The following is a 23664-nucleotide window of genomic DNA, read 5'->3' on the forward strand; positions in this document are numbered from 1 at the left end:
GGCTGAGTTCTTTGTCTTGCTGAAGGAGCCATGTCTGTATTGGGATGGCTGTGAGCAGGGCCTGGGCCAGCTAACAGCATTTAACGCATTTGCCTGTTTCAGTTTGCAGTGATGACCTCACCCACAAATTCAAAGGTTTCACCGTGATGAATGAAGCAGAGAGATACGAAGCGCTGAGACACTGTCGCTATGTGGATGAAGTCATCAGAGATGCTCCGTGGACACTCACGCCAGAGTTTCTGGAAAAACACAAGGTACTTATTCTTCCACGTTCTCTAAGTAGCAGAATTAGGGAGTCGTCTGTTTCTCCAGCTTATACCCAGAAAGTCCAAAGACTCTTCTTATTTTGGCAAGAGGTAACTTCAGGCACTGTCATGTGATGTCACTTGATGCAGCACCTGTCCTGTGCCTACGCCTGGGGACCAACAGCATCCCACTTCCTCAGTGTGGTCTCTGGAGCTAGACCACTCAGGTCCATGTGTGGCTTAACTTCTTAACTGTGGGACCTTGAGCAACATATTGCACTCACTTACCTAAACCAGAACATGGCTGCTGTTTTGAGGATCTAATGAGATCATCTAGTAAAACCCTTGAAACACTGGCTGGCTCAAAGCAAGAGCTCCAAAAATGTCATCATCATTATTATTGATGCTTAGAGTTCCACAGGCATCATTTTTCGTGGAACAAATGACCACATACCTTATCCAGAGGGACAGGGGTCAGGCTTTAAGGAGAGAACTGTGTATCTCTGATTTTGTGACCCTGAGACTCCTACTGATAGAAGATTTTTATTAGTTGAAAACACAAGAAATCCTTTTGATCTGCATCAAATTATGTGCTTTGTATCTCCCTACCAGCCCCACATTAGGAGCTCTTCTTTCCTTTTATAAGCAGTACAAAAAAATAAGATTAAGCTGTTCTAAGAGTTTTCTATTTTTAAATTCACGATGCAGGAGAGAATAGAGAACACTGATAAATGTGCATGGGTAATAGCAGAGCAGACAATTTCCCAGCAAGAATAAAAAGAAAAAGGAAAAACTCCAATAGGATTTACTTCCAGCAATCACTAACACATTTTTACTAAGCATCTATTGTATCTTCAACTTGTGTGCAGAATTACGGGGATGCTGATGATGGCTGCCATGTACCCAGCCCTGCGCTAAGTGCTTTGCTCTTACATGAATCACATTCAATCTCATGGCTACCCTGAGACGTTGTTGTTGTCATACACTGGAGACGAGGAACAACTAAGTTTGAGTACGAAGAACAGAATTGATGATAATAACATTTATTGAGTACTTGCTGTGTACCAGTTATTATTTTTAGCACTTTTACATAATTACATTATTTAATCCAGCGATTCTCAAGTGGGGGCAAGTTTGCCCCCAAGGGACATTTAACAGGGCCTGGAAACATTTTGGGCCATCATAACTAAAGGGGTGCTACTGGCATCTAGTGGGTAAAGGACAGGGGTGCTACTAAGCATCCTACAATGCACAGGACAGACTCTCCCCCTCCAACAAAGAATTTTTTATATGTAAATTTATGTACTTTATTTATTGGCTGCGTTGGGCCTTCGTTGCTGTGCGCGGGTTTTCTCTAGTTGCAGTGATGGGGGCTACTCTTTGTTGCGGCGCGCGGCTTTCTCATTGAGGTGGCTTCTCTTGTTGCGGAGCATGGGCTCTAGGCGTGCGGGCTTCAGTAGTTGTGGCGTGCAGGCTCAGTAGTTGTGGCTCGCGGGCTCTAGAGCGCAGGCGCAGTAGTTGTGGCGCACGGGCTTAGTTGCTCCGTGGCATGTGGGATCTTCCCGGACCGGGGCTTGAACCCGTGTCCCCTGCACTGGCAGGTGGATTCTTTTTTTGTGTGTGTGTGGTACGCGGGCCTCTCACTGCCGTGGCCTCTCCCGCTGCGGAGCACAGGCTCCGGACGTGCAGGCTCAGCGGCCATGGTTCACGGGCCCAGCCGCTCCATGGCATGTGGGATCTTCCCGGACCGGGGCACGAACCCGTGTCCCCTGCATCGTCAGGTGGACTCTCAACCACTGTGCCACCAGGGAAGCCCCGGCAGGTGAATTCTTAACCACTGCACCACCAGGGAAGTCCCTCCAATAAAGAATTATCTAGTTCAAAATGTCACTAGTAGCAAGGTTGAGAAATCCTGATTTAATCCTTACCACTAAATTGTGAGTTATATAGCTAGTAAGTGGTGGGGCAGGAATCTATACCCAGCAAAATTAAACTGCTACTCTACCTCTCAAGGTGGAGTGAAGCCTTGTTAAAGGGCTTTGAAAGTTAGGCAAGAAGTTTTTACTTGATGGAGGAGGAGAACAAGGAACTAGTGAAGATCAGTAGGCACAAGGATGACAAGAAGAAAATTCTGTTTAAGGAGGTCCCCCCACCATGTGACAGAGGGATGGCTTGGAGAAGAAAGAGCCTGCAGTGAGGAAGGTCAGGTTCAAGTTGGTATTAATAATCCAGGTGATGGGGCCCTGGATTTGGCATAAGCAATGGAGAGGAAGTGATGGGTGTATGCACTTATGTACACACACACACACACACGCACACACACACACACACAATGGAACTTGTGACCTATGTGCTACGGAGAGTGAAGGAAGTAGGGAAAAAAGGCTGATTCCAAGGTGTTTGGAGCCTAAATAAACTTAGAAAATGGAGGTGCCCTTGGAAGGGGCCCCAGTTTTCAGGATGAATTAAAATTCCAGACAGGTTTCTAAAGTGACAGCAAGGCTGGCAAAAGAGAAAAGGGTGACTTTGGGCAAATTTGACAAGTTTTATCATTTCAGCAGCCGTATGACCCAACTGAAATAGTAATACTTGCCCTACCTGCCTCACAAGGTGGTTGTATGAATCAAATGCGAAGAGAGACGTGAATTCATTTCTACAATATAAAATCTGACTTAAGTGGGGGAATTCCCTGGTGGTCCAGTGGTTAGGACTCTGTGCTTGCACTGCAGGGGGCACAGGTTCGATCCCTGGTTGGGGAACTAGGATCCTGCATGCCGCGTGGCACGGACAAAAAAATAAATAAATAAAATAAAATATGACTTAAATGTGAGGGTGGGCCTATTGCCATCAGTGGGACAGGAAATGAGGATTTGGGCTCCTCATAGCAGAGGTGATTGAAATCTGAAGAATGGGGCTTCCCTGGTGGCGCAGTGGTTGAGAGTCCGCCTGCCGATGCAAGGCACATGGGTTCGTGCCCCGATCCGGGAGGATCCCGCATGCCGCGGAGCGGCTGGGCCCGTGAGCCATGGCCGCTGGGCCTGCGCGTCTGGAGCCTGTGCTCCACGGCGGGAGAGGCCACAACAGTGAGAGGCCCGCGTACCGCAAAAAAAAAAAAAAAAAAAAAAAAATCTGAAGAATGAGCGAATTGTCTGAAGGAGAGATTTTAGAGGCAGAAGAACAGAAGGCCAAAAACACCTACTGTCAGAGGTGAGAGAAGAAAGAGGGACCAGCAAAAGAGAGAAAGCAATCTAGTTCCCATCAGCTCGTGGAAACAGAGACAGTTGGAAATACCTTTCAGTCAAGGATTCAAGTCTGCCTTCTAAACTGCTCATTTCAACTGCTTAATTACAACTACTTTGTTCTAAAAAAAATATGTATTTTCAAATTGCAGACATGCAGCCCCATCCCGGTGTTGATGTCACTCTCCTCTCTCTCCAACAGATTGACTTTGTGGCCCACGATGACATTCCGTACTCCTCTGCTGGCTCTGATGATGTTTACAAGCATATAAAGGAAGCAGGTGAGGGTCGTCCTGTGCTCACCCTGGTTGGCCCCAGGGACTTACTGGGGGACTGGAAAGAGGGAGGTTTCCTTCCATTGCGGGCTCCCCGGAATTAATTCCTTCATCAAGTACTCTTCGTACTCCTACGCTGCTCTGACTGCAGGGAAATCGCTCCTGGGCATCATAGATGATCTGTGGTTTCTAGCCTCAGTGGGATGCTCGGTTGCTCCTTGGTAACATTTACCTCCTCTTTTTCCCCTTCCTGCCCTGATTTACCCATAACTCCTTGCGTCCTTGCATCCTTGCTTCCTCTACTGCATCCAGAGGAAGAGGGGTATGTTTTCTGTCCCAGGCTAACCTCTTATCTGAACTTACCTTCTCCCTTCCCTGGAGCATGTTTTCTTTTATTCTTCCTCCCATTGTGATCCAAGCTTCTCACTCTCCAGTAGTTTCTTACCAGCTTACGCGGAAGTTTACAAAAACAAATAAACCCAGATCTTTCCTTCTGCCCTCCCTCCTGCCTCTACCTTCACGGACATCCTTGCTTGGTCCTCCTCTTAGTGGCAGCTGTCATTCCTCAGTCACCTGCAGTCTGACTTCTGTCCCATCTTTGCTCAGTTCGCAGATGCCCTTTGGACCACCCAGTCCAGCGGCCTTAGCTCAGTCCCCGCTCTGGGCATAACGACACTGCTGACCGTGTTCTTTGCTTAGACGCTCTTGTCTTTGCTTCCATTTCTGGGACACTTCTGGGACCTTTGGGTTTTTTTGTGTTTTTTTTTTTCTTGATATCTTTTGGCCGCACCATGGGGCATGTGAGATCTTAGTTCCCCGACCAGGGATCGAACCCGTGCCCACTGCATTGGCAGTGCAGAGTCTTAACCACTGGGCCACCAGGGAAGTCCCCGCTCCTGGGTTTTGTTACTGGGTTTCTCTCCCTGTCTCACCAGCCTCAGCTCTGTGCTCTGCCTTCCACACACTCTACACTCCAGGTACACGGAATCTGTCCTGGTTTCCAGACACACCCCCGCTTTATACCTTTCCTCCAGCTGTTCTCTGGGCTTGGAATGCCCTTCCTCTGAGCATCTTGTTCAGGGCCCAGCTGAGGAGCGAACCCAGACATGCACCCTCTCCCTGGGCCATGATTCAGCACAGCCCCCTCCCTCTTCGGAGGCAGACACTCTTCGCACATGGACCTCCTTGTCAGCTCCCTTCTCCTGATTGTGTGTGTGTGTGGGTGGGTGGGTGTGTGTCCCTAGCTAGAGTGAAGTGCCACAGGCCACGGCCATAACTCATCCATCTTTGCATCCCCAGCACAGTCCCTGGTACATCTGTGATGCTCCTTAAGTGCTGGCTGAACAAGAGAGTGCTTTTATTGAGTATGATGGGGAGGCAGCTTAAGATGGAAGCCTTTTGTGTGCAGGGGCTCTTCCCAACACACGGGGAATGGAGCCATTTCCCCAGATCATTCGGGCACACACTTCTGTCTTGTGGAATGGTTCATATTATTTAGATGTAAGGGTGATATTTTGGCCTGAAGGATATGGACCTTTCATCCAATTTGTTGGCTTTTCACTGGTATCTTGGCCTCTGAGTTCCTCGCACACCTCTTTATTGAAGGAGATGCTAATGACAAGTGCTGAATTACTCCAAACCATCTTAGCCTCACAGCCCAACAAAATCTCAGTGAAAGATGGAAGGGCTCACTCTGTGACTTATTTCAAAAATGACTGTGAGGGCTTCCCTGGTGGCGCAGTGGTTGAGAGTCCGCCTGCCGATGCAGGGGACACGGGTTCGTGCCCCGGTCCGGGAAGGTCCCACACGCCGCGGAGCGGCTGGGCCCGTGAGCCATGGCCGCTGAGCCTGCGCGTCCGGAGCCTGTGCTCCGCAACGGGAGAGGCCACAACAGTGAGAGGCCCGCGTACCGCAAAAAAAAAAAAAAAAAAAAAAAAGACTGTGATCTGAAAGATCTTCGAAATTATATCTATGAATTTGCATCTTTTTTGCTCTACTTTATAACAGGCAAAAACTCACAAATTATAGGTGCTCTTTGGGGCAAATGTATAATGGAAAAATAGTCTCGGCTCTGCCCAATACTCATCATTTTCCTGAGCTGAGGTTTTCCGTCAATGTCACAGGGTTTCAAATAATCACCAGGAATCAGAATAGTCATTGCTGGGATTTTAAAATACCCAGCCTCCCCAGATAATATCCATTTGGATTACTTAAAAAGACAGCTGGGGCAAAGGTAATTACTTCTACCCTCTTACAGGATCAGATACGGTTTTTCTGACTCTATAAGTGGAGCTGTCCAAGGTTGAGGAGGCAGTACGGTAACGTGAATTCCTTAGCTTCTCCATCCCTCTTCCTTCATCAGACCACCTTCCATAAAATTCCCATAAGCCTGTTGCTGCCTGAGAATCTTGGAGCGAGGAAGAGTTTGAGGAAGGGATGGGCTGGAATTGGTATTTTAGCTAAAGGTAGGTGCAGAAGTAGATTTTTAATGGCTTAATTTATTTTCTGCTATTTTATTTTGTACCATACATGACGTCTATAGGTACTGTAGGTGCATTCATGCATACTTTCCTGCATACGTTAAGCCATCATCTGGCACGGTACAGATACTGTAGTTTAGTGAGTTACCATATGCTTTACTCAGGGATTTCAAGAAGTCGAATACACGCCACTTTATATTTGAGCTGCCCCCGTTGCTGCCACTTGCATCGGAGCTATCTTTCCCCTTCCTGGAGGCCACTGGAACTCCACCCATTGGTCCCACCGTCCTTCACCCTCAGCCTGCTGCCGCTACAGCCTTTTCCTGGTATTCAGGGACCTTCAGACTCTGAAGGTAGAACGGGCTCCTAAGGGTCACTCACCCAGTCGTCTACCTCCTCTTTGGCATCACTGCCAGATCCAGGTAGAACCGATGCTTGCACGTCTCCCATGAGGGTGAGCTTCCTCTCTCCCAAGGCAGCCCATTCCGTCTTTGGATGGTTTTGACTCTCGTTGGTTAACACACGAACCGCTGAGTGCATCCACAAGCCTGCTATTGTTGGTGGGAAAACGGGATACAAAGATGAATAAGACGGCCCTCACCCTTGACAGAGAGCAGAGCCAGATATAAATAATTACACCAAAATATTAGAAGCCTGCTATATATAGCAGGCAGGGGAGGTGTGTCCAAAGGTGGGGGTATATGAGGAAGTGCAGCGTGTTTGGAGAAAATCGACAATGTTCATGTGGTAAAGGGTGCGTGGAGGTGGCAGCGGAGAGAAGAACTGGCAGGACGAGTGGTTTAGGCTTCATTCCGTGCGTCACAGGGCCAGATGCCACTCGGAGGCGGGGGGGTGCCAGGAACAGCTCTCTTGCGGGGGAAGGACAACTGGGTAGGGGGCAAGAGGAATTTCTGTAACCAAACTTAGGAGCTCCCATTTCCACAGATGACAGGAAAAAAAACAACCCACTCTTGACACTTGAAGTAATTCAGACTCTTTAAGGTTTGCACTTAGACCACGTGGACTCAACCTGTGGCCTTCTTCTCCTGGCATGATCTGAGTACTGGCTTGGATGGGCTACGGATCTGGCTCTGCTGACCTGTTGTTGTGGGGTATCAAGACCTGCTCAGCCATCATCCCTGGCTACCAGATCCCCATGGCCGCCACGTCCATCTGTTCCCCAGCCACGGCCCTCTTTGGCCTGCCTCGGCCACAGCCTCTGCCTCACTACCCCCCTCCCCACATTACAGGTGTGCCACCCAGCAGTCATGCTGATCTCAAGTCCCAGCTACCATCAGTGTTCCTTGAGAGGGTCCCCAGGAACGTCAAATATGTCCCCCACGATTACTGGAGGGCAGTGGGAGGGAGCCACATTAGGCCCTGTCTGACCTGCTCGCCATGTTGGCACGGGGCCTCTGTGGGACCATTTCCTCCCAAAGTTCCTCGAGGTAAACAGGGTACCAGCCCCTCTGCTCTGGGCTTCCTAAGGGGGTTTCTTACTTGCCTCTGCCCCCGGGGGTTTGAACCTGAGTCAGGGCAAGACAGAGGACTTGCTTATATTCTCTCGCTTCTGATCCCTCTCTGGGCTTTTCCCTCAACCTCAGGAGGGGCTGTCTTCTTCCCCGAGGGCAGGAAACTGCCCCTGTGTTAATTTCATCTTTCCCCACTCCAGGGCTGACAGTTCAACATTCTATACCCTGAGTCCACTGAACCTCTGGTTCTTGATCATCAAAGGGACACTTCTGGCATTTAGAAAACCCTTTCTGCAGTCCTCAAAGCCTGGCTCTTTCAAGTGAAAGCCTTACCTTTCATAACTATTCTTTTAGAAATGAGCCTTCAGAAGAGCTTGTTTGAGAAGTCAAAAGCTGAACACAGTCTCCTGTATCCTCAGCTGCATCTGCTCTCCCCTGAGGTGATGGAGGTCTCAGCATCAGTGGGAAGAGGGCTTCAGGACAGACATCATCCCCAGAAATGAAAATGACATTGGCTAATATATCAGAAATGTATTCTGCTATGTAGAACGTACTCAGTCTCCCTAATGGAGTTTTTTTGTTGGTTCACATCCTTTTGGGGCCAGCTGGGGGAACTCCATGCTACCCTGAGCTGGTCAGGTCTGTACTGTTCTCTTAGAAAGGGCTCCCTTGGTGGTCAGGAACATTGGGTAAGAACGGGAGGCCTGACAGTCTCAGATACCAGTCTTGTCTGTAAGGAGTTCCGAGAAAGGAAACCCCATACGCTTTAGACTTGGAAGGCTGCTAGGAAACATGGCGAGGTGGGCTTTGGTGGGTTGGAGAGGAGGGAGGAGGGGGCTAAACTGCCTGATGTGTCAGTAACTCAGTGATGGGTTATGGCATGGGGCGAGTATTACCTTTTTAAGTCTTTGTAAGATCTGAGCTGTGAGCAAGCTGCTTCTTTCCGAAAGTTGTCATGAGGGGCCTGGTACACACAAGTGCTTGTCAGGTGTCAGTGTGTCTGCAGATCCCTGCAAGATCTTGTTCAGGTGCAGATTTGCGTTCAGTAGGTCTGGTGGGACCTAAGATTCCCATTTCTGATGAGCTCCCAGGGTGTTAGCTACTGTAGGTTCATAAAGCTCACTTAGAGTAGCATGAATCCAGACCGGGGATTCTGGTTCACCCAGAATTCCCCCAGGGGTTACTCCCAGGTTTAACTGAGTCAGCATGTCCTGGGGTGACAGTTCTTCGACTGCCTTGTAGAGCAGCAACAAGCATTTACCGGTGTTTTTATTTCTGGGTGAATAGCCTCTGGTGAGCTAAGAGAAAGTTACTTTCCTGATTTGAGGAATCAGGAAAACCTCAAGTTCTAGTTGTTGGGTGTAGAAACAGGTCCAATATTTTGCTAACTCTAAGCAATTGATCATCCGATTGTTGCATAACAAATTATTGCTGCAGTTAGTGACTTAAAAGAGCCGCTTTAGGGACTTCCCTGGCGGTCCAGTGGTTAAGACTCCATGCTTCCAATGCAGGGGGCACGGGTTCAATCCCTGGTCAGGGAACTAAGATCCTGCCTGCTGCACGGCATGGCCAAGAAAAAGAGCCACTTAATTTTGCTCATGATTTTGTGGAACAGGATTCCAGTAAGGGCTTGACTGGGTGGTCCTTGCTCAGGGTCTCTGAAACGGTTGTAGTCAGACACTGGCCCAATTGGGCTGGAGGTCCCTGATGGCGCACTTAAGTGGCGGGCAGTGGGTGCTGGCTGTTGACAGGGAGCTCAGTTGGGGTTGACACTGGTTCTAGCCTTGGAAGCCACGCGGCATCGCTTATGCCACATTTTATTTGTTATAAGCACGTCACGAAGGCCAGCTCACATTCCAAGGGACAGGAATCGTGCCCATCTTCAATCCACCACAATTCCCACCTCCAAATTGAATAGTCAGGTGGCATTTTACTTGCTCTCGGAGCGCAGGCATAAGACTTACATGTGCCTTTTCATGGGCACGAGGACCCTTTCTTGTGGTCCATTGATCTACTCTGCTGATTCCTCACCAAGGGAGAGCCACGGTAGAAATCTGTTTGGGGCCCAGGTAGAGAAGGCCAGAGCGTTCGTCGTGGAAGAAAGGTGCTCAGAAATGGCGTCAGCAGCCACATTTGGCTTCTATCCTCTAATCGAGGTTCATTCTGAAAGTCAAAAATCACTTTATATGAAGCCGGAGATACCGAGGGCGTGAATTAAACTTTACAGCCCTCTGCTCTGCTTGTCAGACTACATGTCAAAATTCTCCAGCAAAGACGGAGCTTAAATGAAGTAGACTGTAAGGTCCACGTTACTCATCGTCATTCTAATATTGCCTACTACTGTTGAAAGTTTCCTTCATTAACATGTGCTTTGCTGCTTCTTAAAATAGTTCCATAACCAAACGCCGCAGTTCTGCAAAGCATGATGAGAAAGGTTCTTTGATCATGCTCATTACTGAATATTTTTAGCAGAGCAATAATTAGGATTTGGAGGAAGCTGGGTGCCTCATTATGTCAGCAGAGGGCTTGGCTTCTTTCAGGGACCTACCTCCCAACCAGCCAAAGCAAATCTCTCCCCAGCCCCAACTTTCAGTTACTCAGCCACAGAGACTTCACCCTGTGGCTTCAAAGAAACGGTGAGCTCATGTCACCAGTGTCTGAGTGACTTGCTAAAATCAGTTAGTGGCTAGAGAATCTCCTTAACATTTCAGCCAGAGTGGTTGTGAGTGAAATGCCTGCCTACTGAAAGACGGGACATCCTCCTCACCAGGAAGCTCCCTGCTGCCCTCACCAAGGTGAGGATGCTGTCTCAGGCCCCCTGGCTTGGGACCTCTCAGGGATCTTTGCCCACTAGAGCCCCGTGCACAGTTGGGTGCTATTTATCTCCATGCCTTTATGTGTCGGCACCCTCTACCTTCTACTTAGCTTTCTATTTGAGTCCGCTTTCTTAGAAGGTGCTAAGAGAAGTTTCTGACCTCGGGGCCAACCCCAGCTCTGCCCTCTGAGCCACAGTATGTTAGAAACTGGATGCTTTGCCTGTGACAGCGGGGCCGCCCTGCTGCTGATACTGTCAATGTGCACATGGTGGCGAAGGAAAGCTCCAAAGGGACGCCCTGGTTGGGGCTAGAAGGCTGACAAATTCACCACTGTCCATAGATCCGAGAGAACTGGGTTTGGAAAGGCACTTGGACATCAGTGTTCATCTAGTCACTCATTCAACAAATATTCCTGGTGCCTGCTTGCCACCCAGTGCTGAGGACACAGACGAGAAGGAGGCAGGAGCGCTGCCTTCCCGCAGGCAGCTGACAGTCAGGCGGAAAAGGCAGTTACGGAACAAGCTGTCTGGGAATATTTGAAGGAAGAGAGCAGTGGACCATGGGCGAGAATTGTAAGCAGGAAGACCCAGTCTGGGCTTTGAGAGATTTCCTTGAGGAAGTGATGCTAAAGGTGAACCCCAGTGGATGGCCGGGAGTTAACCAGGTGGAGTGTATGTGGCAGAGTGAGGGGAGGGGGCAGCCCTTGGAGGACACTCAAGTCCGGGGCCGCTGGGCCAAGGCAGGGCCAGCCTGTCGCTCAGCTCCACAGAAAACAGTGAGAAGAGCGCCCGCTGCATCTGCGGAGCACAGCGCCCGCTGCATCTGCGGAGCACAGGGGCCTTGGCTTAGGGAGTGAAGGGGGAACGCGGGTCTGAGATGAGACTGGAGAGAAGCACAGGGAAGAGAGAAGGCAAACTGCCTCAGAGTCAAGTTAAGGATTTGAATCCAAATACAAAGGACGGTAGAAAGCCAATGAAGGATGTTGAGCAGGTATCTGACTTATATTTTGAAAGACTGCTCTGCGGCTCTTGCTACGTGGAGAGTAGATTGAGGGGACAGAAAAGCGACATCCCTGGAGACTGGTTTTGAGGCTCTTGCTGTAATCTGAACAAGGTGGGGTTAGATTGGTTTAGATGGAGGATGGAGGAAAGTGGGTGAACCAGGGAGACATTTAGGAAGTAGATTGGTGAGTAGAAGGAAATTGATTGGACGTAAGGAGTGAGGGAGAGGGAAGCGGCACAGGTGAGGCCGAGGTCATCTTGTGCAGCCACCTCATTTCTCAGCTTCAGAGGCTGAGGTTAAGTAACTTGCCTTCTGAGGCTTGAGTGACTTGCCCAAGTGTACAAACGGAGGACCCAGCACCCTCGTCCCTAGGCTCTGTCCATCATGCCGTCTCATGCCTGATATCTCTGACTGAGTGACCATTATCATATTAGAAAGATCTCAATTGCCAACACATCATTTCAGTTGACAACAGAAGTGCGAGCATAAACCAGATTCTTTTCAAAATTTTAATTTTATATTGGAGTATAGTTGATTAACAATGTTGTTAGTTTCACGTGTACAGCAGAGTGATTCAGTTATGCATATACATGTATCTATTCTTTTTCAAGTTCTTTTCCCATTTAGGTTATTACAGAATATTGAGTAGAGTTCCCTGTGCTGTACAGTAGGTCCTTGCTGATTATTTTAAATATAGCAGTGTGTATATGTCAATCTCGGTCTCCCAATCTATCCCTACCCCTGGTAACCATAAGTTCATTCTCTAAGTCTGTGAGTCTATTTCTATTTTGTAAATAAGTTCATTTGTATCATTTGTTAAGATTCTGCAGATAAGCGATATGATATTTGTCTTTGTCTTACTTCACTTAGTATGATAATCTCCAGGTCCATCCATGTTGCTGCAAATGGCATTATTTCATTCTTTTTGATGGTGGAGTAATATCCCATTGTATATATGTACCACATCTCCTTTATCCATTCATCTGTCGATGGACATTTGGGTTGCTTCCATGTCTTGGTTCTTGTAAACAGTGCTGCAGTGAACATTGGGGTGCATGTATCCTTTTGAACCATGGTTTTCTCCAGATATATGCCCAGGAGTGGGATTGCTGAATCATATGGGAACTGTATTTTTAGTTTTTTAAGGAACCTCCATACTGTTCTCCGTAGTGGCTATACCAATGTATACTGCCACCAACAGTGTAGGAGGTTCCCTTTTCTCCACACCCTCTCCAGCATTTACTGTTTGTAGACTTTTTGTTGTTGTTGTTGTTAAAGAGGAGCGTGTTTTGTTTCTTTATTTACTTTTGGCCATACTGCACTGCACGGCTTGCAGGAACTCAGGTCCCTGACCAGGGATTAAACCTGGGCCATGGCAGTGAAAGCCCAGACTCCTAACCACTTGGCCACCAGGGAACTCCCTGTTGGTAGACTTTTTGATGATGGCCATTCTGACTGGTGTGAGGCGATATCTCATTGTAGTTCTGATTTGCATTTCTCTAATAATTAGTGATGTTGAGCGTCTTTTTCATATGTCTCTTGGCCACCTGTATATCTTCTTTGGAGAGATGTCTATTTATGTCTTCTGCCCATTTTCTGATTGAGTTGTTTTTTTGATATTGAGCCACATGAGCTGTTTGTAAATTTTGGAGACTAATCTCTTGTCAGTCACGTTGTTAGCAAATATTTTCTCCTATTCTGTGGGTTGTCTTTTCGTTTTGTTTATGGTTTCCTTTGCTGCGCAAAAGCTTTTGAGTTTCATTAGGTCCCATTTATTTGTGTTTTATTTCCATTACTCTAGGAGATTGAAAAAGATACTGCTGCGATTGACGTCAAAGAGTGTTCTGCCTCTGTTTTCCTCTAAGAGTTTTATAGTATCCAGTCTTACATTTAGGTCTTTAATCCATTTTGAGTTTATTTTTGTGTATGGTGTTAAAGGATGTTCTAATTTCGTTTTTCTACATGTAGTTGTCCAATTTCCCCAGCACCATTTACTGAAGAGACTGTCTTTCCTCCATTGTATAGTCTTGCCTCCTTTGTCCTAGATTAATTGACCATAGGTGCATGGGTTTATTTCTGGGCTTTCTATCCTGTTCCATTGATCTATGTTTCTGTTTTTGTGCCAGTACCATACTATTTTGATGACTGTAGCTGTGTAGTATAGTCTGAAGTCAGGGAGCCTGATTCCTCCAGCTCCATTTTTCTTTCTCAAGATTGCTTTGGCTATGCAAGGTCTTCTGTGTCTCCATACAAATTAAAATTTTTTTTTGTTCTAGTTCTGTGAAGAATGCCATTGGTAATTTGATAGGCATTGCATTGAATCTGTAGATTGCCTGGGGTAGTGTAGTCATTTTAACAATTTGATTCTTCCAATCCAAGAACATGGTGTATCTTTGCATCTGTTTGTGTCATCTTTGATTTCACCAGATTCTTGTCTTTCATAACATTTGTGACTTCCTTATGGCCCTGTATTGGTACACCCAAATACATCTTTGAGGACTTTAAGGAAGTTCTATGAAAAATTGGCATCCTCTGTGCTTGTTTGTTTTTACTCAGTCCCACAGAGTCTAGATGAAAGGGCCTTTGAGTGGTGAAACCATCATTCAGAGTAGATTGTTCTTAGAGAGACAAAATCATCTAGCAGCCCCTGGGCATGTCTTTCAATCAGAGGCAACAAAAATAGTCCACCCTTTCTCTTATCCTTCACTGTAATGTGACGCAGAACTCCCAGGGGAAGAAGGGGAGTTGCTGTGATCTAATTCGTTGACTCGGTTGTTACTCTCCATTCACTTATTCATTTAATTTGCATTTATTGAGCACTTGCCATGTGCTGGACACCAGGGCACTGAGCTGGGTGCTGGGAATGCAAAGGTGATCAAGGCACAACCTGTGCTTTCAGAATGTTCCGTTTCTACAAGGAGAAGGATGTCTAAAATACTTCTGTTAATGGAAATCAAGTTTATATTCTAAGTGCTGTGGTTTCTGCCTGGTGATGTCAGGAAAGACTTCGCAGAGGCATAGCCTTGAACCCGGACCCTGTAGGAGGAGGAGCAACTCTGCAGACGCTGTGGGCAGGGAAGGGGGATCTGGGGCAGAAAAGAAGGGCGTGGCATGAGCAAATGTCGGGAGACGGGTGAGCGCCTGGTGCATCCGGGGAATAGGTCTAGGATGACGAACACACAGTGTTTATGGCAGGGAGGGAGTGTCCGGAACTGAGCCTGGCAGAGTCAGCTGGGGCCAGATGTGAAAGCCTCACTGACCCACCTAAGAGCTGCCACTTTGTCCTGGAAAGGAGGGCCATTCAAGAAGAGGGGTCACCCGGGGCCACCTTAGTTGTTTTTCTTTATTCTGTCTTTCCTATTGGAACAGGAATGTTTGTTCCAACGCAGAGAACGGAAGGCATCTCAACATCAGACATCATCACCAGGATTGTCCGTGACTATGATGTTTATGCCCGACGCAATCTCCAGAGAGGGTACACAGCCAAGGAACTGAATGTCAGCTTTATAAATGTAAGTGTGCCACCGCGGACCCTCTGAGGCCCAGCACGTCACACTGCTGCGAACACTGTCTATTAATCACTTACTCTACGCCACGTGGGATTCTTGATGTTTGACATTTGTCTCATCCAATCCATGTAACAGCCCAGTGATGTATTATTATCCCCGTTTTGTAGATGGAGAAACCAGTGTTCAAAGGGGTAACATAAGTTGACCGAGGCCCACAGGTAGCGAGCGAGCTTCACATTTTCTAAAGGAGCCGCCTCGCCTCCCTCTCTTCACCCCAACCTCCCCCTTTAGCGTTCTCAGACTTGGGTGAAGGATTTCCGGGAGATCTGCCCTCACAAAAGGCAAGAGTTGTCTTCTGCTCAAAGGGAAGGAAGGAGGGCAGAGGCAGTGAAAAGCTAAACCCAGAGGAAATGCTTTCTTGTTTTAACATTTTACAACTTTCATTTTATTAAGGCCTTACAGATGCTCATTAGAAACGTTAACAGCCGCTTTTTTTTTTTTATTGTCCAGAGAAATTACAGCTGCTTAAATAAAGCTCAAAGTCTCTGGCTTCCTTTTGTATTTCTGCCGTTTTGTTCCCACAGAGCTGCTGTTAGTTTAATAATAGAGCAACTGTTAAAACAATGTTTAAAACAAGCTGTTAAAAGGCAAAGAGGGCAGCCCAGTTGCTGGAGGTGATGCTCGTGAGTCTGGAAGACTGTATTGGCCTGGACTCCGAGGCGCTCGTGGAGTTGAGTAAAATAACTCTCCGTACATACGGAATTTCCACCCCCCGAAACAGATACTGTCCGAGAGCGATTTTTCTACAAAACTAGATGCTTATATGTACGTGCAGCCACAGTTATCCAGCAGCTTACACAAATCGATCATCCGTGCCTCCGAATGAGGAAGGGTTCAGGAATCAGAAGTCAGTCATTATTAGTTGTCCTCGCGAGGCAGGGAGTGTTGGGAGTCCAGGCTCTGTGGCTTCGTACAAACTGGGCAACAAAATGGAAAATGTCGGGTTCAAGTGGCACCAGATCAAGTGGCTGAAAAGAATTCCGTCCAAGTGGTTATTTGGTATCTTATAGAGCATAAAGCCCTGGTTATTTCAATAAATTAAACTGTCTGTTCTTTTCAATTGAATTCAGTAGCCCATCCAAGCGTGTGGAGGCATTTCCAAAAGTTGTTGCTCACGCTCTTTCAGCGGCCTGTGGATAAGCCGCTTAGCTCAGGGAACCGTGTAGTCAGCGTGGATGAGCCCGTTGCTTTTCTGTGACAACAAACCTGGCTGCGGCTCAGGGAGAAAATCTAATGTGTCGGATGGGCATGTAGATGAATCAGAACCTCAGAGGCGGCAGGAACCTGTCGCCCAGCCCAAGCCCCTGAATTCAGAAGTGAGGAAAGCTGAGCTCAGAGAGGGATGTGGCTAAAGTCCTTCAAGCAAAGTGGAGGTGGAGGCAGCAGCGGCCTCCCAGCCTTTTGGCTCGTGGTCCAGTGCTCACTCTAGTGTTCCGTGCTGCTCCTGAGAGCTGCGTATAGATAGTAACCATGTATTATGTATAGCTGTGGCAGCACAGGTAGCTCACACCCCAACCTGAGGCTGCAGTAAGGTTTGTAAAGTCTAGATCAGGGAATCCTGACCCAGTTTTGTAATATTGTACCTGGCTCAAAAAATTCTGAAATATGAAATAGACTTCAGTTCCATATAGTGAAGAAAAGTGATAAACCTTATTACCTCTCCAGGAGAAAATGGTTTATGATTGCATGGAGGAAAAGAGCCTTTGTTTCATCTTATTTTCATGGTTTTGATTCCATTCTCACCAGGTAACATGATTAAATGCCTCTGCGGCGTAAAAGTGATCAAAGAGCCAACACACACTGAAGCTTCTACTAAATGCCAGGCTTTGTGCCAAGCACTTTACATGCATTATCTTATCTAATTGTTACAGCACCCCTATAGGGTAGGGACGGTAATTATCCCTATTTTACAGATGAGAAAACTGAGGTTTAGAGATGACACGTGACTTGCCCAACGTATGTGCCTTCCAGGCACAGAGGTATAGCAATGCTGCATAAAGGCTATGAACAAAAGCCCAGTCCAGAGAAGCTATCAGAACAAAATCTTCCTTCGTTACCAAGGAAACTGATGCAGTTCCGTTAGCTTAATGGCAAATATCGTGACAGTGACAATTTTAGTATGACACGTGGGTTCTGAGGCCCAGCCAATATTTCAACCAATATTGGTTTTAACAATGTCCCAGTAAAATAGGGAGCTCAGGTAGCTTCTGAGTGGCCATTCTATGTACAATTCGTATTTTTGTCTAAGTCTCAGGAGAATTGAGGGGCTGTATTCACCCAGGATCTCTCCGTAATAAAGGGCAAATGTATACTTTTGGTTCTTCTCTTATATAAGTGAATTCAACTCCAATATTTACAAGAAAGAGAACATTAAAACCACTTGTACTTCGCTGTACACATTCAAGTAGACTAATGAGAAGTGACTTTTCTTCCGAGACGGCCTTCCTGTCAATCCAGCCCTTGGGAAATAGCATCCTGACTCTTCAGGTTAAGAACACACATGAGTTGAAATAAAATATGACCCTTCTGTGAATGACTGATCTCTCCCATGCCCTCTTGGATAAATCCATTTCTTTCTCCTTTAATTTTGGACCAGGAGAAGAAGTACCGCTTCCAAAACCAGGTAGACAAGATGAAGGAAAAGGTCAAAAACGTGGAGGAAAAATCAAAGGAATTTGTAAACAGAGTGGAAGAAAAGAGTCATGATCTAATTCAAAAGTGGGAAGAGAAATCGAGGGAATTCATTGGCAACTTCCTAGAACTGTTTGGGCCTGATGGAGCATGGGTATGTAATTATTTCACTTGGCCCTGCAGTAATGGGTGTTTTCAGTTTATCCTCCTTTCCAAGGAACTACTCAAGGGTTCCCTTATCTCAGTCCAATATGTGGCCTCCACTTGGGGCATGACCCCGAATGACTTCAAGTCTACGTCACTTCCTTAGTTTCTGCATTTCCTCTCAGTATGGCATCCAGTAGTGCCCAAAGCCAGCTCCGGTCTCTATTTCTATTTCTTATCCAGAGTTTGAAGCCACTTGGTAGTCGTTGAATGTCTGTTACCGCAGAGGTTGGTTCCGTAGCTCATCCCAGTCTCCCAGTTGGATGGTAAGGGTGAAGTGGGTCAGTGGCATCATGGAACTTGACCCACTTGTAAGTGGGTCAGTGGTATCATGGAACTGATGCCTCTTGGATCAACCAGAGGAGGAGGATGCAAAAGAAATATAGCTGCCTTGATCGCCTTTGGTTGTCAGGAACTCCTCTTTCATTGGTTGGAAGAGAGAAAGAAGAGGTAGGACTGTCTCTGTACTTATCATGCCCTGATTTGCCCCCCTTTTTTTCCCCATGGTATGTATGTGCTGGGATAGGCATAAAGGTGTTGAGGGACCGCGGCCATGATCTGAATCTTAAAACTAAGAAAATGTAGACAGGGTCTCTTGCCTAAATTCTATATGGAATTCTGAGTGAAAATTATGGAAAGGGAAAAGAAAATTCTGGAAACCACCTTCTACTCCAGTGGTATTTCTATTGTGCATGCACTTCCAGAGTAAATAACCAGTATTATCAGCAGAGTTAATGAGGGTTCTATGAAAAAGATAGTTTCTTAAAATTGAAGTATAGTTGATTTACAATGCCATGTTAATTACTGCTGTACAGCAAAGGGATTCAGTTGTACATATATGTACATTTATTTTTAATATTCTTTTCCATTATGGTTTGTCATAGGATACTGAATAGAGTTCTCTGTGCTATACAACAGAACCTTGTTGTTTATCCATTCTATATATAAAAGCCTACATCTGCTAACTCCAACCTCCCACTGCATCCCTCCCCCAACAACCCCCCCCGCCTTGGTAACCACCAGTCTGTTCTCTGTGTCTGTAATTCTGTTTCTGTTTCACAGATAGGTTCATTTGTGTCATATTTTAGATTCCACATATAAGTGATGTCATATGGTATTTGTCTTTCTGATTTACTTCACTTAGTATGATAATTTCTAGTTGCATCCATGTTGCTGCAAATGGCATTGTTTTGTTCTTTTTGTGGCTGCGTAGTATTCCACTGTATACATATACATCATCTTTATCCATTCATCTGTCAATGGACATTGATTTCCATGGCTTGGCTATTGTGAATAGTGCTGCTATGAACATTGGGGTGCATGTATCTTTTTGAATTAGAGGAGTTTTGTCTGGGTATATGCCCAGGAGTGGGATTGCTGGGTCATATGGTAACTCACTCTATTTTTAGTTTTCTGAGGAACCTCCATACTGTTTTCCACAGTGGCTGCACCAACTTACATTCCCACCAGTAGTGTAGGAGGGTTCCTTTTCTCCATACCCTCTCCAGCATTTGTTATTTATAGACTTTTTAATGATGCCCATTCTGACCGGTGTGAGGTGCTACCTCATTGTAGCTTTGATTTGCATTTCTCTGATAATTAGCGATGTTGAGCATCTTTTCATGTGCCTCTTGGTCATCTGTATGTCTTTTTTGGAGAAATGTCTACTTCGGTCTTCTGCCCATTTATGGATTGGATTGTTTGTTTTTTGTTATTGAGTTGTATGAGCTGTTTGTATATTTTGGAAATTAAGCCCTTGTTGGTCACATTGCTTGCAAATATTTTCTCCCATTTTGTAGGTTGTCTTTTCATTTTGTTTACGGTTTCGTTTGCTGTGTAAAAGCTCACAAGTTTAATTAGGTCTCATTTGTTTTTGTTTTTATTTCTATTGCCTTGGCAGACTGACCTAAGAAAACATCGGTACAATTTATGTCAGAGAATGTTTTGCCTATGATCTCTTCTAGGAGTTTTATGGTGTCATGTCTTATGTTTAAAGTCTTTAAGCCATTTTGAGTTTATTTTTGTGTATGGTGAGAGGGTGTGTTCTAATTTCATTGATTTACATGTGCTGTCCAACTTCCCAACACCACTGGCTGAAGAGACTGTCTTTTCTCCATTGTATATTCTTGCCTCCTTTGTCGAAGATCAATTGACTGTAAGTGTGTGGGTTTATTTCTGGACTCTCTGTTGTGTTCCATTGATCCATAGGTCTTTTTTTGTGCCAGTACCACTCTGTTTTGATTACTGTAGCCTTTGTCGTATTGTCTGAAGTCTGGGAGGGTGATGCCTCCTGCTTGGTTCTTTTTCTTCAGGATCGCTTTGGACATTCTCGGTCTTTTATGGTTCCACATAAATTTTAGGATTGTTTTAGTTCTGTGAAAAATGTCATGGGTAAGTCGATGGGGATCACGTTAAATCTGTGGATTGCTTTGGGTGGTATGGCCGTTTTAACAAGATTAATTTTTCCAATCCAAGGGCATGGGATATCTGGAAAGTGATCGTTCTAAAGCTAACTAACTAACTTTCCTTTTACAATACAAAGGAACGATTCCATTTGATTTTCCTGATTTTAAGTAGCCTAGATTTCCTATTATGACGTGAGAAGTCTCTAACAAAATTCACTTTGGCTTTATTTTATTGATGGGCTGTCACTGCTGAGTCTCTGCTCTTTTGAGCTGGTTCATTATAGGATTATCTAAAGCACTCCAATAGAAAAAAGAACAATGTTTGAGAAGTTACAAGAGATGCCTTGCTTAAAGCCTAGCAGTCTCTAAGTGATTACAGAGGCAGCTGTCATAGGCCAACCATGTCTTGTTGGCCGAGTCTGAGAGGGGTGGAGGGTTTGCAAGGGGCTGCTTGAGCCCTTGATGACTTCTAGAAGGAGCTTGTAAGAGTGGGGGAGCTAAGGGTTGGGTTCCTTTTCGTTTTCCCTGGGTTTCAGCTCAGTTCACTTTAATTCATGGGACACTGATTAATGTCCTTGTATGTGCATGGTACTAGGGAAGGACATGAAGGTAAAGCGCAGACCCTGTTCTCTGGGATTCCGTGGTCTCTGTAACAAGTCTGGAATTTCTCATTAAAATAGTTAACATTTTTCACAACTAATTTTCAGGCTCTGAGGAAACAACTAGTGGTTTTTAAAAAATGAAACCATGTAGGCATTCATTTGCTTGCAGGGATTCAGAAATGTGTCTCTGCTGAGAAGCGCTGGTATTGTACCTCAAGCGGGAGGATGTTTCCTCCACCTGCAGTGAGCAAAGGTGGGAAAGGATATCATTTACATAGCAACTTGACAGACTCTAGTCGTTTCGGGCTCCCAGTGAAGGTGGAATAGTAGCTGGAATTGTACTAGGGGAATTTGGTGACAGTGAGCTGAGGTGATTGATTTTTAAGAAATGAAATGAAACCCAGCTAAGATACTGGAGGCTTTTCTTTTTAAAACTTGCTATTAGTGTCAAAACTGTTATTCATATTAATTTACCGTATCAGCCAGCCTCAGATGTTACTTTTGTTCTGTTGACATTAAAAGTACAGGAATAGTTACAAGGATGTTAAATGCCAAGTTAAGTAATTTGCTTTCCATGAATATGCTATTATCATAATAATTCTTTATTTGTGGATTTGGGACTGGAACTCATTTCTTAAAATAGAGAATCTGTGTTAACCTGCCAATATAGTACTGATACAAATAACGCAGACTTGGAAAGGTACAAAATACAAGGATTTAAGGTAAAAAATTTGGTACAACAGGTTCAGCATGTAGCTTACAGTGGGTACTCCATAAATGTTTCTAGATTGAACGAACAGATGTGTGATGAAGACCTATTCACAGAACTTCCCAGCACCTGCGAAGGATATGGTGAGGCCTAAATCCTCCATGTCTACATGGATCTATATATCGATGCTCTCTATAGATATGTGTACTGCTAGATCAACACCTACCCTTAGCCTTCTGTTGTTTGTTTATGGTGCTGGACAGGGCTTGCTTACAACTTAGCACTTGGTGGCTCGATTTCAGTAGGCAGACTTGGTTTGCTTGGCCCTTAACAATGTTTAAAGCTTTCTCATAGGGAGGGCACAAACTCTCCAGTTGACTGTGTCTATAACATTCCCCACTCTTCCTTGCTGCCACCTTCTCTAACCTTACACCTTTATGCTGCCCACCTGGCCTCAGGGAATATTTGTGTTGGCACCTTGTGGTGTAGTGTCTTCAAGTCTCCCCCAAGTGACCTCATGTTTGGAATCAAGAACGAGGATATAAAACCCAAAACCTTACAGTCCATCTCTAAGAGGAGGGTGGTGGTGATGTTACTGTCTGGAAGTTGTATAGTAGGTTCAACTCCTTTTTACATAGTCCTTTTAGGTCTACTCTACCCATTTTAATCACATAAGAGGGTAGTATTATAGCAGTGTTATAAAGAAACAAAGGTCTAGAAAAATTATGAACCTTTCCAATGGTCTCATAGGAGTTTGGAGGTACCAGGATGGACCCTGGGGCCAAGCCTCTTTATCCAGGCCAGCACTGGATCCTTCATGATAGAAATGTCCATGCGATGCAGTCACTTTGCTTCACTCTCCTTTGGCTAGCGTGTGGCACTGTGGAGAAACTAGGGTCTATCAAAACCCTCCCTTTAAGGCTTTTTAAGGCTTTTGTGACAAAGCCAGTTGCCAAAAGGGCACATGAGGTCAGGTCATCTAGATTCAGGACTTCCTTCCTAAGCAAGAAGAAATCATGGTGTTCATGGCTGTGCTCATTATTAGAGTGTAACACATTACCCCAAAACTTAGTGACTTAAAAACAAACGTTATCTCACATAGTTTCTGAAGGTCAGGAAGCAACTTAGCCGGAGGCTGGAGGATCCTCTTCCACACTCTGATGTCACTGTCGACTGGATACCTCAGTTCTTCACTATGTGGGTCTTTCCACAAGGCTGCCCCAAGTGTCTTCACGACATAGCAGCTGGCTTTCTCCAGAGGGAGTGAGAGTCTAAGGAAAAAAAGCTATAGTCTTTTATGATCTAACACCAGAAGTGACAAAGCATCACTTTTACCATCTTCTATTGGTTACACAGACTAATCCTTGTATATTTGGGAAGGACACTACACAAGGATGTGAATACCAGCAGGTGGGGCCATTGCTTTTGAGAATTGGAAGCAAGCCATCTACTTTCCAGCTGCTGTAATAGCTTCTCAGTCCCCTTTTACTCAGTCTGATGGGTGGAATGTCAGAGACCAATATGTTAATTTTCAACCTTATCATCTACCACTCTATGTAGTTAACTGTTTGCTTGATTCTTGTTACTAGTTTTGACCCCTACTCAGAAGAGAGCCTGTAACCCAACCAGAGATGCAAAGGGAAGCCTTCCCAGCAGAGACTTGGCATTACCTCTCTTTGGAGGATGTGTCTCTGACAGACAGACGGTCTCAAGGGAAGGGTTGTAAAGGAGCTACATTTTGAAGCTTTGTTGCTATGTAGGAGGCAACCCTGTTCATGTCCAAGATATTGAGAGGCAAGAAGTCAGGACCAGGGGATGCCGACTTCCTAGTGAAACTTCATGTTTGCTCCGGGAATTCAAGCATTTCAAACAGAGATAGCGTTCTCTTTAAACATTAGTACCCCAGCCACACATGCTGTCCTTTAAAATATTACATATCATTTTGAATGATCTGCCATTCCTCCATTGACTCTGAAAATAGAATCATCTCCTGTTTGAAGGGAAAATGGCTCTAT

General features: G+C 45.7%; 1 protein-coding gene and 2 non-coding genes across 4 annotated transcripts in view; 2 read left to right on the forward strand and 1 right to left on the reverse strand.

Annotated features, from left to right (window-relative positions):
* The window catches only part of PCYT1B (phosphate cytidylyltransferase 1B, choline), a 142400-nt gene that overhangs the window by 86157 nt on the left and 32579 nt on the right, over nt 1–23664 (forward strand). The window contains exons 4-7 of one of the 2 annotated variants that reach the window (XM_060002689.1): nt 103–254; nt 3687–3765; nt 14899–15041; nt 17695–17883. In XM_060002689.1, the coding sequence (XP_059858672.1) occupies nt 103–254; nt 3687–3765; nt 14899–15041; nt 17695–17883 (563 nt within the window). The remainder of the gene's footprint in view (nt 1–102; nt 255–3686; nt 3766–14898; nt 15042–17694; nt 17884–23664) is intronic. The other variant, XM_060002690.1, reaches the window with a different exon arrangement.
* On the forward strand, nt 2932–3004 carry TRNAA-UGC (transfer RNA alanine (anticodon UGC)). The gene has a single exon. It is a non-coding gene; the product is annotated as a tRNA-Ala (tRNA).
* Nucleotides 4572–4644, reverse strand: TRNAG-GCC (transfer RNA glycine (anticodon GCC)). Its single transcript has one exon. It is a non-coding gene; the product is annotated as a tRNA-Gly (tRNA).

Source organism: Delphinus delphis, chromosome X, assembly GCF_949987515.2.
Source record: "Delphinus delphis chromosome X, mDelDel1.2, whole genome shotgun sequence".
NCBI lineage: Eukaryota > Metazoa > Chordata > Mammalia > Artiodactyla > Delphinidae > Delphinus > Delphinus delphis.